Source organism: Chinchilla lanigera, unplaced genomic scaffold, assembly GCF_000276665.1.
Source record: "Chinchilla lanigera isolate Chin_1 unplaced genomic scaffold, ChiLan1.0 scaffold00096, whole genome shotgun sequence".
NCBI lineage: Eukaryota > Metazoa > Chordata > Mammalia > Rodentia > Chinchillidae > Chinchilla > Chinchilla lanigera.
The window spans coordinates 4200772-4224333 of record NW_004955497.1 but is presented as its reverse complement, the minus strand read 5'-3'; the positions used below and the strand labels follow the sequence as shown (position 1 = coordinate 4224333).

At 50.6% G+C, this 23562-nt stretch overlaps 1 protein-coding gene across 14 annotated transcripts; it reads left to right on the top strand.

Annotated features, from left to right (window-relative positions):
- The first annotated feature begins 246 nt into the window (after positions 1–246).
- On the top strand, positions 247–18634 carry LOC102020263 (complement C1q and tumor necrosis factor-related protein 9). 14 transcript variants are annotated; one of them, XM_013505475.1, is made up of 7 exons: positions 247–836; positions 1457–1587; positions 1777–1878; positions 2040–3322; positions 6764–6950; positions 10750–10812; positions 17333–18634. In XM_013505475.1, the coding sequence occupies exons 5-7, from the start codon at positions 6785–6787 to the stop codon at positions 18103–18105; spliced, it is 1002 nt and encodes a 333-aa protein (XP_013360929.1). In that variant the 5' UTR covers positions 247–836; positions 1457–1587; positions 1777–1878; positions 2040–3322; positions 6764–6784; the 3' UTR covers positions 18106–18634. The 14 variants fall into 14 exon arrangements, with proteins under 14 accessions (XP_013360929.1, XP_013360928.1, XP_013360927.1 ...); XM_013505474.1 differs by lacking the exon at positions 2040–3322 and having other exon boundaries at positions 247–595; XM_013505473.1 differs by lacking the exon at positions 2040–3322 and having other exon boundaries at positions 247–656; positions 1494–1587.
- The last annotated feature ends 4928 nt before the right edge of the window (positions 18635–23562 follow it).

The window sequence follows — 23562 nt, the reverse complement described above, 5'->3', positions numbered from 1 at the left end:
TAGTAGCAGGTGTTAGCACAGGTGATGACGGGCGGGTGACCTGAGGTGCCCTTGTGACTCGGCAGCAGGGTGTGTGGCTCTGGCCCTAGGCTCCTGTACCCTTTGGGCGTGGGTTGGATAAGAATTTCCTTCTCTGATTAACAGCTCAGAAAACCCAAGTAAATAGCTCATTGTTTGTTGCGACTAATGAGAAAAGGGTTCCTGGGAAGAAGTTGCCAAGGCAACTCTGGCTGTTCGTTTGTTTTCTCCTGATGAGTACCTGCTCCCAGAGTGACCCGCTGGACCTCCTTGGGCTGCACGAGGGAGGCTCTGCTTGGGTGGGCGGTGGGTGACAGCACTGAGAACGTGCATGGCCAAGACAGTGCCACACACAGGAATGAAGACCGCCCGTGGGCAGGGCGTCTTCCGGAAGCGTTGGGAGACGAGCTAAGGGCGCCTTCTGCACGCTGGAAAGGTCGGGGTGAGGTGTGTGAGTCCTCCAGCGGAGTATGTGGTCACAGAGAAAGACGGCGTTGCAGAACTCGGCATGAACTGGGCAGCCCCAGAGCTGGCAGCAGTCACACTGTGCTGTCAGAGAAAGTCCCTTGCCTGACGGGTATCCAGGCCAGTGGGCTTCACAGGGACCCGAGGAGCCCATGGTTAGCCAGCTAAGCAGGGTGAGAGCTGGGGCCCCATTGTCCCCGTGTGGCTGGAATTGAAGTGTGACAAGTTGCATGAGGCCCCAGGAAGGTGAGCAGCAGCTCACGGGGCCCACGGTGGCTCTGGGGATTTCCTGACGTGACCAAAGTGATTGAGGTGGGCTACAGCTGAATTTGGCTCCAGGAGCTGGACAGCAGGTACTGGAGAGGGAGGGTAGTGGTCTGGGAGCAGTGTCCAGGCGGGGGGCAGACCGGGAGAGTGGGAGGCCGCTTGGCAACCCCGGCAACCTCGGGCAAGGTGGGGACACACTGGTGACCCCATCCTGTGGGGGCAAAGGGGGGGTGCCGAAACCAAAACGGAAGAGGGTGGTGTGCTGAGACGAGTCAGGCCCACCTCATGGGTGACGAGAGCGTGGACCCTGGAGGTCAGGCGGGAAGGACAGGTGGAGGGGCCACAGCAGGCCGTACGCAGAGGGCCCTGGAGACGGGGACCAGAGGGCCGCTGGCCCGTGCTGTGGGGGCTCAGGTCCAGCACCACTGGGAAGCTGGTGTCGGTTTGCCCGCCGTACCGGGGGAGACGTGGAGGCGCCGGGAGGCATGGCTCGGGGTTGTGGCCTGGCTGGGGTGAGGCTGCCCGGCCCTGCCGCCTGCACATCCCACCTCCCGTGTGGCCTCTGCAGTCGAGCCCCCGCGCCTCCCAGGAAGAGGGCCCCTTTGTCCCCTTCACACGGTGTTCAGACAGAGAGTAGTAGATGCTTCTCAGGAAAAGTAAGGAATGGTTTGTGACATCAGAGAAGGTTGTGTGGTGTTTTTCTCAGTGGGAAGATGTGCGGGGATGGATCTTGACCCACCCAGGTGCCTGAGTCCAGAGGAATTACGTAGACACTTGAGATCTGGTTAGACGACGCTGATCCTGACGACCCGGGATCCAAAGGAGACCTGGAAACAGGTGGGGATACCTTCTTCCACCTCGCGGTCCCTCATTTCATCAAAAAAAAGGGCAGAAAAAGCAGAAGTGTTCTGCTCTTCATGCTGCTGGTGAAAGAGGCTACCTGACCCAAGTGTCGCCGTGACTTTTGAAACTCTTCCAAGACAGCTGCGCCTTCCTCTGCTCCCTCCCCTTCCTGCTGTTTTGCAGTTGTATCCTTGAGGGAGTCGTAGGGCAGGAAGGCACGATTTTCAGTGTGCCCTGCTCCTGGCTTACACGGCACAGGGTCCGGCCAGCCGCCCTGGGGTTCAGGTAAGTGCACTGGGAAAAGGCTTCTTAGGGTTCACTTAACGCGTGTGGGTCCTGAAACAGCGTCACGGTGTCGGTGTTGGATAACCTTGCTTCACTATTTGCAAAATAATCAGACGTCTTTAAAAGAGTTTCGGGTAGGAACAGGAGTATGTTTCTTCCAGAATTCACTCTTGAGGAAGAGGCTGAACAGGAGAGAAAAACAGACTTGGCGTTCTTTTGGCAAAACTGCAAACCGGCTGGGAAGAGGGATGAAAACCGTAGACTAGATCACAAGAAGGCAGACCTTGCTTTAGAGCTTTCTAGAGATTATAAGCTATCTTGCACAAATTTTAATGTGCACATCTTTCTGCTTGTGACTGTGCTGCTTGATACAGTGTCATAAAATGTCTCCTGATGAAGAACAAATGCACAAAGCACACAATGCATAAAGCACGTGGAAGAATAGATGCTCAAGAAAAGCAGCTTGGAGGTGCTGGATTCTGAAGCTGTCCCACGTGGATGGGAGGTTGAGCCGGTAGTTGATCCCTGACACTTTAGCCACAAGGGAGCCGAGCTGCTTTCTGACAGATCTGTATTCAATGTTAGTGGTTGGGGAGGTAACAATCTTGAAGGTGTAAATCCTTAACCATGGCTGTGATAAGAGAAGATTTTATCAGGAGGGACACTGGGTGATCCTTTATCAAAAGATTCAATAAAGACAGTGAAATATAGGTAAAGCCCGGGGGAATCAACCCAGAAGCTTTCGGGACTAAAAACCAGTAACTCCCAAGAAATCCACAGTGTGACCAAGTCAGAAGGTCAGGTGAGGAGGCCGCAGCCCTTGGCAGTGTGGCTGCGTCTGCCCTCTGCGCTCGGACCGGTTGGCTCACTGTGCGAGGCAGTGCCACACCTGAGGGGCTGTGCGCCCTGGGGCCAGCTGACTGCGGAGACGGAGGCCTTCCACGCTTCTCACTGGAGGCCACCCCGCGGGCAGCAGGTGCCATGTATTACTCAAGACATGGGCTCAGTTTTGTGTCACCACGACCCTGAATAGCAGAGCTTAAACACTCCGTTAGAGGTGTGTTTCCTCCAGGCTTTCCTATCAAAGCTGGGCCAGTAGGTGGGAACTGGCCTCTGGGGTCATCCCAGAGCAGAACCTGGAGCCGTCCCAACCTGGTCACAGGAAGAGGGGAAGGGCCCAGGGCACACCCTTCCCTTAAGGTCCAGTCCACAGTTGCACACACGTGTTTCTTGTTCCCACAGGCCGAATCTGGCTTTGTGGTCACAGCCAGGGTGCAAGGGAGGCTGGGGGTCGCAGCCTGCCTTGTGTGTCGGGTACGCTGCTAAACTTGTGTGTCCTGGATGAAGGGGGAAGGGTCTCGCAGATGAGCAGCGATGTCCACCCAAGACAGGGACCTGATCTGACAGACTCGTCAGTCTGCAGGGGATGCACAAGCTGACCTAGGTATCGTTTCATTCATTCAGCAAACACCTGACTGTAAGCTACTGGAAACGAGGAGGTGGGAAGGTGGGATAGTTACTTTCAAAAAGCCCTACCCCAGCCGAGGGGGCTCTGAAGTGACCCCGAGTCTAAGGAAGAGGCATAGACCCAGAGGGGTCGGGGCAGTAATCCGGGAAGGAGGGAAGACACAGGCCAGGTGGGGTGGGGAGCCCTTGCTACTCACCGGGGGAAAGTGGGACTCCAAAGGGCCCCAGCCCCAGGGCCTTGACACAAGAACGCAAGGTTGAGGACAGCCACTGTGGTTGAACTCATGGAACTGAGCATTCGGCTCATAGCTTTGGTCAATTTTGCTCTCTCAAAATAGTACTGATAGACTTTCTGCCGCGTTCCTCACGTGCACCTTCCCGCATTCTAGTGAAAGTGCAGCCCATGCTCTAAATGTTCTTATTATAGATAGGACCACAACATTTTTCACTTCTGTTTTCAATGAAAATCATTTGCTGAAGGTTGTCTGTATGTTAAGCACGGGACATAAGCAAGATAGACATTCTGCCTTCATCAAATACCAGAAATAGTGAAGCATCGCAGAAGGGAACGAGTGTTAGTTAGCTCCTTGCTAGCTGGAAAACAATGTGGAATTTATCCAGACTTGACACCTTGATGGTTTTGTGATGTTTTCATCGCTGGAATACCTTGCACACTTGTACATTTTGAAAAGCTGAAAGGCAGACTGTACAACCCCAAACCAAGGTGGGCTGGTAAGCTTAGATTTGATTACTACATCACTTATGAGGTAAATTAAAGAGGCAGATGGAGATTATTTATGGCTTTGGCTATCAGAAAACCCGACTTAATTTCCTGAAATGGGTGTTTGTGACTTCAATGGGAAACATCTGCATTTCCTTCTCCCAAAATACTCTGCACTGAGCTGCATTCTGTGATACTTTTTTGTCTTTTTGAGACAGGGTCTCCCTATGCAGTTCAGGCTGGCCTTGACTTCACTCTGTAGCCCAGGCTGGTCTCAAACTTGCAATGATCCTCCTGCCTCAGCCTCCCGAGTGCTGGGATTACAAGTGTGCACCACCACGCCTGGCCTCACCCTGTGATATTTAAAAGCTTCCACAAGATATCACCGTAGTCCTTCAGATTCAGAGTGTAGTTTTGGTGTTTTTTTAAAACAAAAAGAATATATAGAAATATGTGTATAGTGCTACTTAAACTAGAAAACCTCTCCTCAGTCCACCATTCTAAAGAGACTGCATTCACTTGTGTATGTTTACTTCTAGTTTTTGCCCACATACATAGGTACATATGCAATGTGCAGGACAGTTACTCTACTTTTTAAATTCCTGCCGTAGACATCTTTTACACATTCCAGCTGACGTTCGTAATAATTTCAGTGATTACATGTGAGCCCCTATCACTACACACTATGCTGTGTGTCTGCAGTCATCTTTTATTAGGCACACAAACCTTGGATTATTTTGAAGAATTTCAGAGATGGAATTACTGAGTCACAGCTAGGGACCTCATTTACTTTTTACATTCTTGAAAGGTTGGACAGAACCCCATGGCTGGCAGCACACGTGAGGGGTGGGCTGCGCATTTATTTTGCTTGCTTTCTTTTTTTTTTTAAGGCTGAAAATATCTACCCTGATGTGTTCATTGCATTTGATAAATGCTTGTTTGACCTGCTGGGCCAAGTTGGAGGGTGGGCTCTGGGAATAAAGTCCTGTGGGGAGTGGAGCCAGGTGGGAGCCGTAGTTCTGCTCCTACATTTATGTCATACAATACAAAGCCCTGCTGTGGCAGGGGCCGTGAAGACTCCTGGGACAGGGAGCTCCGTGAACCTTCCTGGGGGCTTTGACCTGGTCCTCACGTCCCCGCAGGCACGCAGCCAGCTCCCTGCTGAGGAAGCGCTGTGCCTGGTTCTCTTTTCAGCTTCTCAGTGCCTGATAAGGTTGAAAAGCAAACCAAAAACCTGAGAGGGGCCGGTGTGTATAGAGGAAAGGACTTAAAAATGCACTTCTCCCTAACTGTGTGATCGTGTGCGTGTGTGTGTGTGTGTGTGTGTGTGTGTACACCACACCCCTCTCCACAGTGACCTCCCATAACAAGACCTTAAGTCAAGGAATACACGTAATACCATTAGGACTGCTTGACATGCTGTATTATGTTTTTAATTCAATTTTTATTGTAAAATATACATAACATAAAGTGTAACCACTCGAAGCTCACAGGTCAGTGACAGTAAGCACATTCGGGTACTGCACATCCGTCACCACCCTCCCTCTGCAGAACTCTTTCATCCTCCCAGACTGAAACCCTGCGCCTCCTAAACAAGAGCCTCCCGCCACTGCCCTCGGCCCGCGGCAGCCGCTGTCCCACTTCCTGTGTGTGTGTGTCGCTGCAGCACCTCGCACACTTGGGAAAGGAAGGACGCGGCGCTGTCTTCTTGGGGCTGGCGTCTGGCACCGCATAATGTCCTCGAGGTGCATCTGTAGGACCATGCATGAGGATTTCCTTCATGAATCCGCATCCGATCCCGTCATATATGCACCCCGTGTTTCGCCTGTGCATTCATCTGCCGATGGAGACGTGGGTTGCTTTTGCCTCCCAGCCATTATGCACAGTGCTGCTTTGCTCTAGGGCACTAGGCTCAAACTGCTGCCTTCCGTTCTTGCTGGTCTATTCCCAGAAATGCGGTTGTTGGACCAGATCGTGACTCTCTGTTTGCTTTATTGTTTCTAAAGTTCTTTTTCATGTACACTGGGGTCACATTTGTCTTCACCTGCTCTTCTTTACCTTCTCTGCTCAAAAAAGTAGTCTGCACACAATGCAGTTCAGCTCCACCATGAAGACAGATGAAACTGAGCCATCCGTGACCTTGAGACCAAAATGTTACGTGAAATAAACTAGACCCTCAAGCTTAAATATCACGTGGTTTCTCCTGTACGAGAAACCCATGGTAAAAACAAAGAGCAGACTACAAGGCGGGTAACAGGAAGCGGAGAGAGACCGTTGTCAAGGGGAAGGCGAGGACGGGGCGGGGGAGGCGGCCAGGAGGGCGGGATCGGGCTGAAGACGGGTGGGGTGTGCGGACGCACTGCCAACTCCACACAAGGATGATTACCGCAGGTACAGCCTGAGAAACTAACGTTTTAAAAAGTGGTTTGCCCAGAGTGAAGTCATCAGTGAGAGCGTCCCGACTGCAAACTCGGCTCCCTGGGTTGTTGTCCCCGCTGAAGAGCGGTCCTAACCACCTGTCCACTCCAAGGACAGCCCCCACTCCCACTGTTGGTAGCCAGTGTGCCCAGCAGCCAGCTCCTGCCCGCACCTTCCCTGGCGGCTGTCCCAGGCGGCCCAGGTGTGGCCCGTCCCACTGCACGGGCAGAGCTGTGCCCAGGGCCCGGTAGCCAGGGTTTCTCTCTCTCTCTCTCTCAGTTGAGCCGTGGGCACCGGACCATGCGGACCTGGTGGCTGCTGCTTGCCCTGGGAGTCTGCGCAGGGGCCGTGAGCTCTCAAGAGATGTGCAGGCAAGGGCCCTCTGGCATCCCCGGGAGCCCCGGCCACAACGGTCTGCCCGGCAGAGACGGACGCGACGGAGCGAAGGGGGACAAAGGGGACGCAGGTACTCGGCCGCTGGCAGCTCTCTGCCGCCTTCTCCCGTCGCCTTGCCTCTTCCTGCTCACCCACTCCTTCGCCACCTGTGTGGCAGCCGCGCGTCCGCTGAGCCCACATCCCCCACCCTCCCGCACCCTGCAGCCACCCACAGAGTCTGTGAAGTGCTGGCGCGCGTGGAGCACCAGGCTGGCAGGGTGCCGTCCTCAGCGGGCTCGTCTACTGGAGACACCCGTTTGTTAGCCATCATCTCTGATGCCGCGGGGCGTCTTCGGCTGCAGAGGATGTCAGTAATCCTCCTGCCTCGGCCACAGGTGTGATGGGTCTTCAGCAACTTGAGGCCGATAAAGACAAAACCCTACACGTACAGTGTTTGTTCCTATACACACATACACACCTAGAAGAAGTTGAATATATACATTAGAATAGTAAGAGATCAACAATAATAGCTTATGATGAAATAGAACAATTCTAACACTGCCTATAATAAAATTGCCAGTCACTAAGCTTACACCTTGGGGCTGCTGTTAAGAAAAACATGGGTTACTTGAACATAGGTACCAGGATACTGTGCTCATCAGTCTAGTAACGGAGATGGCTACTAAGTGACACACTGCACGAAGGGACAAGTTGTGTCCTGAGCCAGACTGAGTTGGAGGCATGGGACTGCACCAGAGTTTTCAGACTGGCATGCATCTTGCGCTGGGCCTAGCGTCCCAGCTACTCTGGAGGCTGAGGCCGGTGGCTTGAGCCCAGGAGTTCAAGGCCAGTCCAGCAGCAACAGCTAACACACTGCTTAGTTTTGGAATTTCCCGTGTGAATGATTCAGGACCACAGTCGACTCTAACAGAACCTGTGAAAGGTGAAACTCCAGACATGGCAGCAGGTATTTGGCAAAGAGCACAGGTGGCAGCGCAGGTGAAAGTCAGGCCTTGTGTGGCAGGTGACAGAGATAAAGACGAGCGACAGCATGAAGTCACACAGCTGCTACTGTCCCTCAGGCATCGGTGACCCATTGTCTTAATTACTTTTTGCTCGTTGCTGGTACGAAATACCCGATGCCCAAAATTAAGGAAGGAAAGGTTTATTTAGCTCATAGTTTGTGGAGGTGTCAATCTGTAATCAGCTGGCTCCAAGGCAAGGACGGCTCATGGCAGAGGGGCAACCATTCATGGTGGTAGAAGACAGCAAAAGCAACAAGAGCAAAAGGGGCATCAAACCTCTTTCTGCCCCTTTTCTTTTATCCAGGCTCCTGGGATTAGGGCGGTGCCAATCCAGTCAGTGAAGTGATCCCGCGATCACCCAGCCTTAATCCCAGCACTCTTAATCCCACCACTGCACTATGAATCAGTCACAAACCCTAGGTTCAGCTACTTCTGAAAAAGCCTGCCCCCCATGACTGCATGAGGCTTTGAAGGGACATCTAAACACAATCCATAACACCCATGTTACTAGGCCTCTGCCCCAGTGTTCAGGGATCTGAAGAACAGATCCAGCCTCTTGAGGGCGACTTTCAAAAGCAAAGAAAGCTTGTAGTTTACATAGCACCGACTGATATGCAAGGCAAGCTGAGACACCTAAAACATCACCTGGATTTGCAGGCAGATTTACTTAAGGTGGGACAGGTACTGACAAGGAACTAATCCTTATAATAATGTCAGGCCTCGAAGGCTCAGGAAGGGAGGTTCTTATGGGGTTTGCAGGCAAGAAGTAGAGTATCTGGCTGTCTTTGATGGGTTCTTACAATGTGCATCATAGCAACCAGCCGTGCATCACAGTGATCAGCCGTTCCTAAGAAACAGAAGTAACAGGAACTGTAACAGGAACTGTTACCTGGACAGTTGGAAGTACACTGGCCGGAGGGGGGCATTTCCTGCTACAATACACTCAGTTTCTGAATGGAGCGTTAATCCTGAGCCCTGGCCTTGAGTCTAGTTTTACATACCCAAGATTCGTGCAGAGGAATCTATTCATCCCAGTGCAGGAAAATATGTATTAAAACTCCTGCCGATAGTTTAAAAGATACTATAATTGGCATTTGGTTGCCCAGTGGTTCATGAAGTGGGCTGGATGAGCTGAGGGCTTCTGGGGCAGCTTTGTTGCTCTCCTGCCCCTGGCTTGCACGTCTGCCCTGTGAGTCTGTGCAGGAAGTTCATCAACCCGCCTTGGGTCCAGCGAGAAGTCCACTCCAGTTAATAGCAAAACCTCAGTCTCAATTAAATCAAGTCCACTCCTTGCTGGGACCACAATGGTGTGTTTGTATATTTTATTTCTGAATATATGGGGACTGAATTTTTAAAAAAATTTTATTATACAATATTTTATACATACAGAGGAGATAAATGAGTGCTAAATGGGTAAATAAGAAAAAATACTCATACCTACTGCCATATGTCTCTACCTCTCCCTTAAATGTTTCACATATATTCCCCAGGTACCTCATATGTATTATATATAAAATTACTTCTTTTTGGAGGGTGTGTGACAGGGTCTTGCTGGCCTTGAACTCACTACGTATCCCAGGCTGGCCTCGAACTTGCAGTGATCCTCCTGCCTCAGCCTCCCGAGCGCTGGGATCACAGATGTGCACCACCACATCTAGTTTATAATGTTTCTTACAAGGCTATCAATCTCATCACTTAATTTAAAACTTCACTTCATCTTTATCTGACCCTTCTAAATGCTTTTGTGTGTATACTGTGTGATAAACACATGTTTAGCACAGTGCTGGTCATAATTCCGATACATAAAAGTACATACACTGTTTGGAGTCCATGTTCATGCCTTGCTATTTGGGGTTGTATGGCCATCAGAATTTGGAAGACAGGACTTTAGACAAACTGAGAATGAAGCAGGGAAGCCAGAAAGAAGCCAGAGGAGGAAGATGTCTGCTTCTAGGCCAGTGTGGGAGGAAGTGAGAGGGGACGGCGGGAGTTGCTGGGGGCTGATTCTTTCCTGGAGGCCTCCCAGGACCGTGGCTGGTTGGAGCATGCGCTGGAGGGCTTTTGTCAGGAGGCCGGGCACCAGGACTGCGTGAGCCCGCCTTGTCCCTCCAATCCCGGGACCCGGCCCACTGCCGATGCCCCTCACAGTCAGGTCACAGGGCTGTCTACTGCTTTGGGAGCACAGTCCAGAGCCTGGGGTGGACTGTGGCCTTGTGAGTGCTCCTGCTGCCATGGATTATGTCTAGATGTCCCCCCAGTCTATCCTACTGCCAGGCACAAGCCACAGTGGCCCAGGGCAGCCTGCTGCAAGCATCAGTGCTGGTGCAGAGCCCACAAACCCTCACTTTCTGGATGGTCCCTTGTCCCCCATGCCAGCTTGATCAATGACATCTGCCACAACTCTGGGGCACCAGGGGCATCCTTTAAGAACCCTCCCTCCCACCCTGGTGTCACAGGCTATGCTGTCTGTGTTTACATGGGAGGCTACTGAGCCTTCTCCCGCCTCTCCACAGCGTGACAGAGACTGAAGGACAGGAGCCAGCGCCTCTCTTCCCCACCCCCGTGCAGCAGGGATGCGCCATCGCGCCATCAGTGTCTCTGATACACACACTGCTTTCTCAGCCTGCGCTGCTGGCACATCCTACAGCTGTGCGTTTGGGAACTCATTTAGTAACTCACTCATCTTGCACACTCATCTTGCACACTGGCTCCCATCTGCCCCTCTCCATCGCACTGGTGTGGGGCCTGGTGTGCCCACCGTGCTGGGTCACCTGGGCCTCTCCAACAAGCAGCACCGTGGACACTTGCGGCCAGGAACTTTGGGGCTGGAATCTCAACTCTTGTCTGTGTTCTGCTTTCCCGCAGGAGAACCAGGCCATCCCGGTGGCCCAGGGAAGGACGGAGTGAGTGGCGAGAAAGGAGAACGAGGTCAGGAGCCGGCCCTCCCCACACCATGCTCTGACGCTGACCTGAGGAAGTCACAGTGGTTACGATATGCCTGGTGCTAGGATGAGTCCCTGACGAGGCTCTGCGGTGGCCGGTGTCAGAGAGCTCTCGGTTCTTGTCTCTGGGAGGTCATGATGGATGCAGGGGTCAGCAAAGGTGTTCTTCAAAGGCCTAGATAGTGAATATTTTCAGTACCACAGACCATACACTCACCATCACTGCTGCTTGATTCTGCCGAGGTACTGAAAAGCAGCCGTAGATGCTGTGTGGGTAAATGTGGAACCACATAGAGCAGGCAGCATTTGATTGGCCTGAGCTGAAGGTGGAGCCAGATATGGACTTGCCCAGCATGCATTGCACCCCAAGGGCTGGTGGGATCTGGTAGTCAGCCCAGGAAAGAGAGATGGTTAACATGTCAGGTGCACACAGGTCACTCTGTACCTTATTCTTTTTAGTGTGTTTTTGTTTTTTCAGCACCAGGGATCAAACCCAGGGACTTCATGCTGAGCTATATCCCCAGTTTCTTCTTATTTATTTATTTATTATTTTGAGACAGGGTCTCATTAAGTGACTAAGTTGCTCAAGCTGGGCTCAAACTTTGAATCTTCCTGCCTCAGCCTCCCAGAGCACTGGAATTACAGGTGTGCACCACCATGCCCAGAAATCTGTGTATTATTCTAAGGCTTCGCTTGTATTGCTTCACTGGATGCCACAGTGCTACTGCAGTGGCATGCAGAAACACTGAAATGACACCTGGGACTGGAGGCAGATTTATTTACATCAGCGGGCATGGATCGGGATCATTCCCAGAATATCAAGCCCTGCTCTCTGGTGGTCTAGCGTTTACATGGGATAAGCAAGCAGAAGAACAGAGGCAGAGTGGGTTGTCAGCTGGGGACTGGTTCTTACAGTGTGCATCCCAGTGACCAGCTGTGCATCCCAGGGACCAGCTGTGCATCCCAGGGACCAGCCGTTTCCAAGAAACAAAAGTAACAGGAACTGTAACTGAAACTGTTACTGGGAAACTAACACACTGAAGTACATTCATTGGTTGGCGGGGGCATCTTCTGCTACATTTTCCTCCTCTTTTAGTTTCCCTGGCAAACCTTTGCCGGGCATGTTATATGTGATCTTCTAAGACAAGGCCCAACTTGAAGCAGTAACACTAGGGTTGTCAGTGATCCTAGGATGGGCCCTAGTCAAGGTCTCTAGAATTGTCTTACTACAGAATTTTTTCCTAAGTTGTTTTTAGGAATAGACATAATTTAGGCCTGTCTGTTCTGTAACATTACTCTGGCAAGGCAGTGAGGGAGTTAATCTGATCTAGGAGAGTGTCCAATGTGCCTTGGATGCTCATCAAATCTTAGTCAAGTGTTTGATTAACTGTCCATAGAGTGAAGGCAAAAAGTATAGCTTGCAGGAGTGTGGGGAAGCAAGGACTGGGGTAAGCAGCCTGAAAAGGCACAAAAATCAAGGGGAATCCTGTACTGAGGTCTAGAGCAATCCTCTGAACAGTGTCCTCAGGCTTCAGCCATGTGTGGACTGGTCAGCATCTGGGCTTTGAGTGCACTGTCTCTTAAGAGTCAGATGTCTGGTCCGGGTAAATTCTCCAGTGGATCTAAGGGTGGATTTCTGAAACTTGTAGAAGTTGTTAATATGCACCTGGGTTATATGTGTGTGCAGGAGTGTCTACAGTTATAGCTGGTCTTTTAGCTAAACTTTTATGGAGCTAGTTACAAGCTGTTGCTATAGGGTTGTTTTGTCAACTTTTTTGGAGCATGTGACCGGTATGCTGTATGTAGTTTCTATTTAGTTATCTCTGTTATAAATGCAGGCCTGTTGTCGCTGCCAGTGGTCAAGGGTAGGCCATATCTAGGGATGACTTTTCTGCAGTGGAACCCTATAAACTTCTGTTGTCTTCTCTGTGTGAGTAGGGAATGGGAGGTTGGGGCTAGTGACACAGATGCTGAAGCCTGAGCTGGCTGCAGGGGTATGGATGCAGCACTACAGCTTGAGCTTACAGAACAAATGAGGGTGGGCAGGTCTGGCTCTGAACTTCTGGGAGTACTGGGTAAAGTTTCTCTGGCTGTGGTTGATGTTTCAGCCAGTTAGATCCCTAGAGGGGGCTTAGGTCTCTGGATCAAATTATTTTGCATTGGTGGAAGGTTTCCAAACAGCAGCAGGGAGCAGTAGTAGCAGGAGAGCTTTGGCCAAAATAGCTTTGTCTAAGATGACCACAGAATATCTAGCTTGTGAGACTCCATTCCTAACAGAGCTACTTTTATCCATAAACAGGGTATATTCAGCATCTGTCAGGGTGTTTATTTCATAGTTATTGAGGAAGTCCAGTACAGCGTGTGACACCCAGACAGTAAGGTCTTGGCCTAAGGTGAGCTTGTCAGCTTTCCTGATCAGAAGGACAGTGGCTATTACAGCATGGAGGCAATGGGGGAGGCAGCCCTTGGCTCTGGATTCAAGTATTTGTACAGGTAGGTCACTGGGTGCTCTGAGGGGCTGCATTGTTTTTGTGAACTCAAGGATCCAGATTTTATAGAAGCCAGCAGCTCCAACCAGTTTCTTCCAGATATTGTAACAGAGCTTTTGTGTCTTTTTAGCAGGCAGCTTGAGTGTCACTGATCAGCTGGGAAACTAGTGAAAGAAGTTTTTGAAACTTTGGGAGGTTGAGTCCAGGTCAGTTGACTTTTGAGTCCAGAACTGGGGTCTTTCCATTTAAAGGTGAAGAGGAGCTGGCTGACAGGAGCCAATTAAAGGCAGAAAGAGGCATTGTTTAGGTCCAGCCAAGTTGTACCAGCAGGCTGTGGGTGGCAGAAGACTGAGTCAGTGTATATGGAGGGCAGTCACAGTGGAATTGGCAGCTTGGAGATCTTGAACTGGCTTTACAGGCAGGAGAGACACATTTTAGCAATTTGATAGTCTGTAGACATTGTATAGCTTTGAAGCCTCAGATTTTCTTTCTCAGGGGACCGTGATGGAGCTGGAAAGGACAGAGAAACAGGCTGTCCCAGAGCCAAGTCTGTTGCTAGGGACTCCAGGAAAATAGTGGGAGAGTTTCCAAATCCTTGTGGCAATTGAGGAACCGTCCAAAAAGGTGTAGGGGTTGGGAACTGCAGAATGCAAGGTGACGGCTGCATTGTTGACCACATGAAGATCTTTCCCAAGGTGATTAACAGTCTATCAGGCTGATGTGTGGCTGGATACCTGTTTGTGCTTCCTGTGACATCTGACAGCAGCTGGAGTTGCAGTGAAGTGACATGGTTGATGTCCAGGCCCAGAGGCAAGCCTTTAGCCCATATGTCTGGAAGGTGAGTTTTCAGAACTTCAGGATTGCGGTTATCTGTCTCAGGCTGATGCAGGCACCATCTTCCTCTCAGGGAACAGTCAAAGTGGAAAGTGCAGGGTTAGATGAGAGGGAGGCTGACTGGCTTGCTGTAAAGGAGATGGTTCCTTCTAACTTGAAGAGGAGGTCTCTTCCCAACAGCAGTGTGGGGACTAACTTATACAGGAATTCATGTGTGGTGAGGTGTCTTCCCAGGCTGCAAGTTCGTGTGGGGCAGAAGGGGTGAGAGGCAAGAGTCACAGTTGCCCCAGTCATGGTAACCTTTTGACAGAGGGGACTTTTGAAGGCAGAGAATTCTGCTCCATTGTTTACTAGGAAAGTCACAGGTTTGCTCCTGACTTTTGCAGTGACCACAGGTTCTCGGGGGTCCAATTTGATAGAGCTCTGTCTGTCCTGTTCATCCAGGCCCAATGGGGTATGGAAAGGTTCAGGTTGAGTTAGCCTGGATAGTCAGGTTTCTTTGTGTCTCGCAGATGGAGGGGGCATTAATTGTTGTGTTCATAGCCCTTATAACTCATAGCTAGAGGGGTATGGTTGTTTATCAGACTAGATTTTCTTATGGACATCAGGTGCTTTTCTTTCATCAGGTTTTTGGGTAACAGTGGTTGGTGGGCTTTTTGCCCCCCTTTCAATGTCTTTGAGAAGCACCTGACTGGGTTTCTAGGCAGGGTGACCTTTGGAAATGCCATGGCAATGCATTCATCAGGGCTGACAGTCCAACTTTTCCTCAGTCAAAATGTGGGACTCAGAAAGAATTGCTGACAGTTATCTTGGGTGGGCGTTAGACAGAGCCATCTGGCCAGTTTAGGTGTATAAGGCCATATGTGAAGCAGAAGGTTCATGAGGAGCCCCTCTGTGGCAGAATGCAGGCAACAGCCAGCTGGAACCAGTTCAACTGGCTGGAACTAGACGAGTTGGGAGCAGGGAGTGAAACTCTAGGTGTTGGCAGCAACTATGCCTGCCAACAAGGGTGCCAAGGCAGAATCCTCAGGAAAAATGGCCTCCTTTCCCCTTTTTTTTTCTTTCTCTGAGATGCAGGGAGTGGTTGTTTCATTTTTAACTCTGTAATCTCAGAAAAGCCCTTTTTCCTGCAGTGAGGGACTGTGGGTTTTGACTAATCAGTTCCCATCTCCAATTTCCTACATGTGTGTTGTGTTCCCTTGAGTGATGGTGCAACAGACAAAAGGTGGTACCTCCCAGAGAGAGACCATTCAGATGCCCACCTGGCCATGCCCCTCACAGGGACTTAGGTATGACTTAGCTAAGGAGGGTACAAGGCCTCTGTTATGCCATGTGTCGATCACCACAGAACTGCAGGTGAGGGTCCAATCAGCCACACAACCAGTGCTTCCCAGTCTTGGTACACAGACAGAGCAGCCTATTGCTTACACTGTCCGGTCCGCTCACACATTCATTCAGCAGGCACTCAGGTTAAACATTCCAACCCCCTTCTCTCGAGGGTGGTCCTCACTAATGAGCATTGATTGGACTCTCCTTCTGCTCTAGCTGGGCAGGACTGACAGACAAACTGGGGTGTCCCTGAGGCTCTTACCAGAATCAGGCAGGCAGGCAGACAGACAGACAGTGTCCTCTGTCCTTTGGGGTCTAATGTGAGCCACTCAAGCGGGAAGCAGGAATCCTCCTCCAGATCTCTGAGGGGACTCCAGCAATCTCAAGAGTATACTTTCCTGAAAGGACCTGGACAAGTCCTTGCTCCATCTACAAGGGCCATGACCAGTGACCAAAGAGGTCAGCACAATCTGGTCTTTCCAGCCAATGCATCAGATGCAATGGCAAGCAGAAACACCGAAATGACACCTGGGATTTGGTGGCAATTTATGTCTATGGGCACTGATCGGAATTGTTCCCAGAATATCAGGCCCTGATCTCTGGTGGTCTAGGGTTTATATGGGATAAACAAGCAAGAAGTACAGAGGCAGAATGACTTGTCAATTGGGGATTGGTTCTTATATGTATCATAGTGACCAGCTATGCATCACAGTGACCAGCTGTTTCTAAGAAACAAAAGTGACAGGAATTGTAATCAGAACTATTAGCTGGGCAACTACCAAACTAAAGTATACTGGCTGGTAGGGCATTGTCTTGGTTACTTTCTTCTCTTTGCTGGGACAAAATACCTGACGCCCAAAACAAAAGAAGGCCAGGTTTATTTCACTTACAGTTTATGGAGGTTTCAGTCCATACTTGGCTGGTTACAAGGCAGAGTGGCACATGGCAGAGGGCTACAGCTCATGGTGGCAGAACACAGCAAAAGCAACAAGCACAAAAGGGAGGAATGGCGGCAAGTAGTTTCTTCTTCTCCCTAACATATGCAAACTATCCGCCCCAGGGCGGGTGTAGCTCTCGCACCCATAATCAGTCAAACTCTAAAAGCCTGCCCCATGGCTGCATGAGGCTTTGGGGGACACCTAGACACAAACCATAACAGGCATCTTCTGTTACACTATGAACCAGTTAGCATTACTGGTCCTGGTGTGTAGACAAGGAATACCATTGGTGCAGACAGGTTGCTGACCTGATGTCCGTGGCATGAGGGGTAGAGATGGGGTGGGATGGAGGACTGCCAGAGTCGAGAGCTGCAAGCACTGCTCTCCCACCTAGGTGGAAGAAACAGAAGTTCCAGGTGTTTACCCAGAATGACAGAAGGGGCAACACACCAGGTGGGGTGGGCAGGCTGGGGCTGGTCCTGAGACCAAGATGAATGCCATGCTGAGGCCTCATCCTGTGCTTGCTCCCGTGTGGAGCTCATGAGGGGCTGTCACAGCCCTAGGGCCAATGCCTGTTCACTCAGCGGCCTGTGTCATTTTCCCACTGGAGTCCTTCCTGCTTGGAAGAGCAATTCTCGGGGCAAGCGCTCGACTGTATCCTGCTCTGCATGGTGGACTTCAATGCTAAAGAGCTGGGCTCTCTCCTGTGAGACCAGCACTCTGCGGACAGAGTCCCATGGTGTTGTGTGTGTGTCATACACACGCATGTAACTGGGGAGTAAGTGAATTTTCAACACTCAGGCACATGTACTTGTGTACTACTTTGTCTCAAATAAAGGCTCAGTAACAGGAAACACAGAATTGTTCACAAGGGAATGATTCACAAACCATCTTTTTATTTTCTTCCTCCACTTAGGGGCAGATGGAAGAGTCGAAGCCAAAGGCATCAAAGGTGACCCCGGCTCCAGAGGACCCCCAGGGAAGCATGGGCCAAAGGGATCTGTTGGTCCCCTAGGAGAAAAAGGGCTGCAAGGAGAGATTGGCCCTCAAGGGCAGAAGGGCGACAAAGGTGACATGGGTCCCATAGGTCCCCAAGGTCTAACGGGCAGTGGTGGACCTTTGGGCCCCACTGGTTTAACTGGCCCGGTAGGCCCCATTGGTAAGCCAGGTCCCAAGGGAGACGTGGGGCCCATGGGACCCCAGGGTGAGCCTGGGGTCCGAGGAATAAGAGGCTGGAAGGGGGATAGAGGGGAAAAAGGCAAAATTGGTGAAAGTCCAGTTTTGCCGAAGAGCGCTTTCAGTGTGGGGCTGACTGTGCTGAGCAAGTTCCCCCCTTCGGACGTACCCATTAAATTCGACAAGATCCTGTACAACGAATTCAACCATTACGATGTCGCCACAGGGAAGTTCACATGTCACATTGCCGGCGTCTATTACTTCACCTACCACGTCACTGTCTTCTCCAGGAACGTGCAGGTCGCTTTGGTCAAAAATGGGGTGAAAGTACTGCACACGAAGGACGGTTACATGAGCTCCGAGGACCAGGCCTCCGGGGGGACCGTCCTGCCGCTGCAGCTGGGGGACGAGGTGTGGCTGCAGGTGACAGGGGGACAGAGGTTCAACGGCCTGTTTGCGGATGAGGACGATGACACGACTTTCACAGGCTTCCTGCTGTTCAGCGGCTCCTGACGGAGGAGCCCTCTGGTCCCGCCTCCCTCTCAGTGAGGGTTAGCATGGCGGGAATGACTCAGCGATTCGCCCGCACTCCTTCCTCCGTGATAGCAATAATCCTGAGAAGTGCAGCTGGGCAAGTTTCTCCTCAACTTGGTTGCATGTAACTTACAATCTTTCCAAGAGTGAATTGTTACATATTTGCCTGTTTACTGCTATTTTTGTGGATTTTCTCTGCCCTGTTTATTCTGATTCTTTAAATATCTTCATTGTTCGTATCCTCTGAGGAGCACTTTGCACGTGTGTTTCTGCTGGGAAGGGCATTCTGGTGTCACTGTAGTGCTCTAAGGAGCCAAGTGTTGCTCCTCTGTGTTGCTGAGGACATTAGGGAGAAAGAAAGGGACATCAGCTGGTGCGCAGCCGAGTGGTAGAACCGTTGGCTAGATGCACAAGGCCCTGAGTCCCAGCTCCAGTGCTACAAAGGAAGAAAAAAGGAAAATGTTTATTCCATTTAGTCACACATAAAAGCTGGCAACAGTGAGACCCCGCAGAAGGCTCCATGTACTTTGTTTATTTTCTAATTGAAAAATATCTTCATTTATCTTCATTTTCATTGCTCTTCAGTCCAGTTTGGGAGCCCCGGTCAGCTTTGAAACTATACATTTGTTTTCCAGGACTGCCATAACCACGAAGCACAAGCCACACAGCCTAAAATGGCAGAACTGCACTCTCTCGCCCTTGGAGAGGGCGGAAGCTCAAGCTCAGCGTGTCGGGCCTCCTCCCTCCAGAGCCCCTGACGAGGGTCCTCGCTCGCCGCTCTGGCAGCCCCGTGTTCCTCAGCTGTGGCAGCACCACTGAACCGCTGTCCCAGCTTTTCACGCTGTCTTCTTGCTGTATCTGCCCGAGTCCACACTTCCCTCCTCTTATGAGGCACGACACATCGTTTAGTGCCTCCCTAACCCAGGAGGACCCACCGGAACCTGTCATACCCATAAGGATGACCCTTCCCCCATGAGATCATGGTCACAGGTGCTAAGAGACAGGACTTCAACAGAAGCTTTTTGGAGACTCAGTTCAATCCACAGCAGTCCTCCGTCTCGTCCCTTAAAGTCAATGTCCTCCTCATGTGCACACTCCTCAGGTGCACACTTTCACCCCCATCCTCCTATCCCCCAAAGTTTTAACAATTCCAGCACTATCGCCTAAGTCCAAAATTTCATCCTCTAAGTGGTTCAAATCAATTACAGGACAGACCCATCCTCGGATTATCCTGGGGAAAGCTTTCTCTCCTGCTGCCTGGCACACTGTACCTGTAATCTCAGCACTCGAGAGGCTGAGGCGCAGGGATTGCTCTGAGTTCCAGGCCAGCCGGGGCTACATAGCAAAACCCTGTCTGAATTTTTACAAAAACTGAAAAAAAATTTTTTCTCTCTGTAAACCTGTGAAACCAGACAAATTATCTGTTTCCAAAACACTTTGGTGGGACAGACATAGGATAGATGTTCCCAATCCAAATTGCAGAAATAGAAGGAGCAAAAAAAGGGGGTTACAAATTACACGCATATGCAACACCCAATAAGGAAAATTCCATCAGACTTTGTTCACTATTTAGCTTCTAAAGTTTTACAATGAGGAGGAAAAGAGTTACTGGAAGTAGACACCAGGGAGATTTATGGGTAAAGGAGCAGAGTAGTGATGGGTTTACTAAGAGAAGAGGTTAAAGGGAAACTTCTCCCTCAGGCCTACAGGCATTTTTGTTTCAACAAGTACCACCTATTGCTCCACCTTCTGGTAAACATATTTGAATTCTGCTTTCTGCCTGAGTTTTTCAGATGGTGTAGACCCAACCCGGCTAACCAGAACACCGCCATGACGGTGGTTGCAAGATGGCCCTTGATTGGTCAGAATCAGTGAGTGGCACTCAGAAACTGGTACGCCTGGTGCCCAGACCGTGCTCTTTCCTAGCTGAAGTTAGACCAGGGAGGATGAGGGCTTCAAGCTGCTCTATGATGAACCCAGCAGAGCTGGAGATAACCCACTTGCTATACTGAACATATCCTTCCAGTTTAATGGGTTAGAAGCCCAATCCTCAAACCCGTATGTCAGTGAGTTTACAGATTGAGCCTTTGGAAGGAGATTAGGATCAGAGGATGTTAGGAGGGTCGGGTCCCATGATTGATACCCTCTGCCAGGTTATGAGGCAGCAAACCAGTCCTCACCAGATGCCAGTGCCATGTTCCTCTACTACCCCGGTTCAAAACTGAAAATCATAAATTCCTTTTCAGTATAAATTACTAATCTCAGGTATTCAGTTACAGCAACAGAAAATGAATTAAGATTCATTTTAGAATGAATTCATTCATTCGATTAAGATTCATTCAATGCCGCTGTCCCTAAAGACAGAGCTACTCTTGGACTATTTTCTGATGTGAGCCAACAAATTCTCGTTGAGCCAACAAATTCCCTTTGTTGGCTTAAACTGGTCTGATGCAGGCGTTGTGTTACTACCATTTCCACCTAAGAATCCTAAGTGGTTTGTGGTCCAAGGAGAGGGTCAGTGTGATTATTGAGGGGAAATCCAAGCTAACTGCAGAGACATGTGAGTTGTCCTTCCAGCCATGACCAAGAAACTGGAGCCAGACCAGTTTGAGGTAGAACCTCTTTGGGTCGAGGGACCTGGGCCCGTGGTAAGCGGCGACACAGTGAAAAGAAGACACTGGAGACCAGTCTGATGGCGCAGATCCGGTTTATTACGGAAGTACCAGGCATTTTATTAAGCAGGCTAGAGGCGTGGCAATGGAGGCGGGGCTAGGGGCGTGGTTTGGAGGCGATGGGGGCTGTGCAGAAGAAGTAAGAGGTCAGAGCAGGACAGCCTAGGCAGGGCGACTCACTTGGTGTGCCGAGGACATGACGAGTCCGAGTGTGCTCAGACCCGCTCCTCTGCCACAGCTGTCAACCAGACCTCTGGACCTCTCTTTCCCACACCAGTTCACGAGCTTTTCTGTGTCTGAGTCTCCTGTTACAGAATAGGGATTCAACTGAGTTATTATTACATATAGCCCTGTCCTCCTCTACAATTCTGCAAGTAATTACAGAAGTGTAAGTTAACCTGATACACTTTTCGAGGCTGAGAATTAAACCATATGTAGTCATAAAATTTGCCTAAGCAAGCAAAGCCTACTTAAGATGTCCTTTGAGTTTGAAAGAATTATTTTTGCCATTATTTTTCAGTTCTTTATATGATCTTACTAGAAGGACTAGTGCTCCAAACCAAAAATGAGACCATGTGGCTGATGTGAGTTATTTTCCTGGCCTACCTGGGTACAGTCATACCCAATGGGTGAGGCCATTTCTGGCAGGCACAGCAGGAAACCACAGAAGAGGTCAAACCCATGGTCATTTGCACCATTTGTCCCACACTCTCCCTGCCCCCAAATTCCTCCAGGCAGCAACTCCTCCCCTCCCCTTTAAATCCTTTGTTCTGCCCTCACTTCCTGCTGATTCTGCTCTCCAAACTCAGCCCACTCCCAAAGGAGGGAATAAGCAGCCATGGTTGTGTATACAGAGCTTTCTCAGGTGGTCTCTCCCCTCCACATCTTTAACATATATGGTGCTGAAACCCAGGACAGGGCTCCCCTCTTTAGAGGGACTTCGAGCCCTACCTTGACCAACTGCATCTTAAGGAGGCCCCCTGTGACTTTAGCCTCTCAGACCACACGGCAGACACTCTCCACCAACTGCAGATCAGGTAAGACTTCTCCCTTTCCCCTCTCCATGCCTTTAACACCCTCTGAGCCTTTAAAAGTTTTCCCTCTGTCTCGGGCTCCCTCTCCCAGCCGGCCCACTGTGGCCTCTGCCTCATGGTGGGAGGAGGGGCTCATGGAGCCCAGCATGAGCCCAGTTCTCAGCCACAGCCACTTACCCTTCCCCTCACTTGACTCCCTCCTCCCCACCACCACCATTCACCCTGAGGCATGCCCTCTGGCCAGCCACGGGCCGCCAAGCCTCAGTTGCCCTGCCTACACACCAGTGCTGGGCCGGGTGTCCCAGGCTGCAGTGGCTTCAATGCCAAGTGCTCATTCTCAGCATGCCTGGCCCATTCTACCCGCTAGCCCACTTGCCTCTCTCAGAGCCCTGGCTGCCTGGCATAGCAGGCATGTGGCAATGCTATAGAGTGAAGGTCCAACTAGCACTTGTGTACATAGTGGGACCACAGCACCTGTGTCCACAGCCCATGGTCTGCACAAGCATGGCTTAGCCCAGCCCTGGTAATGAAAATGCTGGACTGTGCCCTCCTCACCAGCCTCGTGCCTCCCCTTTGCCATGGGCCACGGCCCTCACCAATCCCACCACATCCCTGCATAGTGGCCCCTGGCTGGCCCACACCATGCTGCCCTTGCCCTCCCTGCTCCTGCCACAGTGCAGCTGCCTGGCTTTGTAAGTGAGCTGGTCTGTGCTCAGCCTGGGCCCACCCTGGGCTGCCTTCCAAGGGTCTGCGGCTGCTCATGATGCTGCAGGCTCAGGCTGCCCAGGCTGCGCGCTCTCCTCTACCCTCCACCATACGCTCTCGCAGCCCCCACCTCGCCACACGCCCTGTCCAGACTACTTGCTCCTGCGCCCTCCACCCCTCTATGCCTGCTCCACAAAGTGGCAAGAACAAAAGACAGTCTGGGTCCATGTTTCTCCCTCTCTGTTCTTTTTAGACCTTTTCTGTTCTGACGCTTAAAACCCCAGATTTTTTCCAATTCACCAAAAGTTAACTTCAACGCCCTTAATTGAGGACTGTCTTTCCCTCCAAGAGGTTAAATTAACAAAGCTTACAACTGTTTGCCTTCAGCAGGAGACAATAGCTATCAAAAAGCAACTTACACTTGTGCTTTATGTCTCCTAACGAAGTCTTATATAACTGATCTTCTCTTCTGGGTGTTCAAGTACTAAAGTTTAGAAACCAGAACTGCAGAGATAATTGGGCTAAAAAAGCAAATATTTTGGCCCTGGCCCTCCAAAGTGTGCAGAGCCCCAGGACCTGAAAGAACCTTTTCTATAGGATCCTATAACTGGTGAGTCACCCAATCTCCTGAGAAGGAAGATTGCTGGACTCCAGAGGACAGAGATAAACAAATGCACAGTGTGCCTAAGGCAGGGCATCAAGAGAGAAAAGTTTCCCGAGCTTTCACAGAAAGCAACATGGTCAAGTAAGACTATGACCATCCTGGCAGCCAACAAAGACAGAGGAGCTGAGAGGCTCTGTACATGGTTCCAAGAGTAGTGCCTGAAGAGGCTTATCTGACCCTGATAGCTAGAAGGAGGTCAATTTCGATTAACACAACTCTCATTTTAACTTGGTCCCAAGCACCCAGCAGAAAAGTACAATCAAAAGAGAGAAATAAACTTTTGTCATCTGTCTATGTGCCCTCCAAATTAGCAGTTGTTCACTGTCCAGGATACCAAGAAAGAGCTGACAAAGTATTTCAA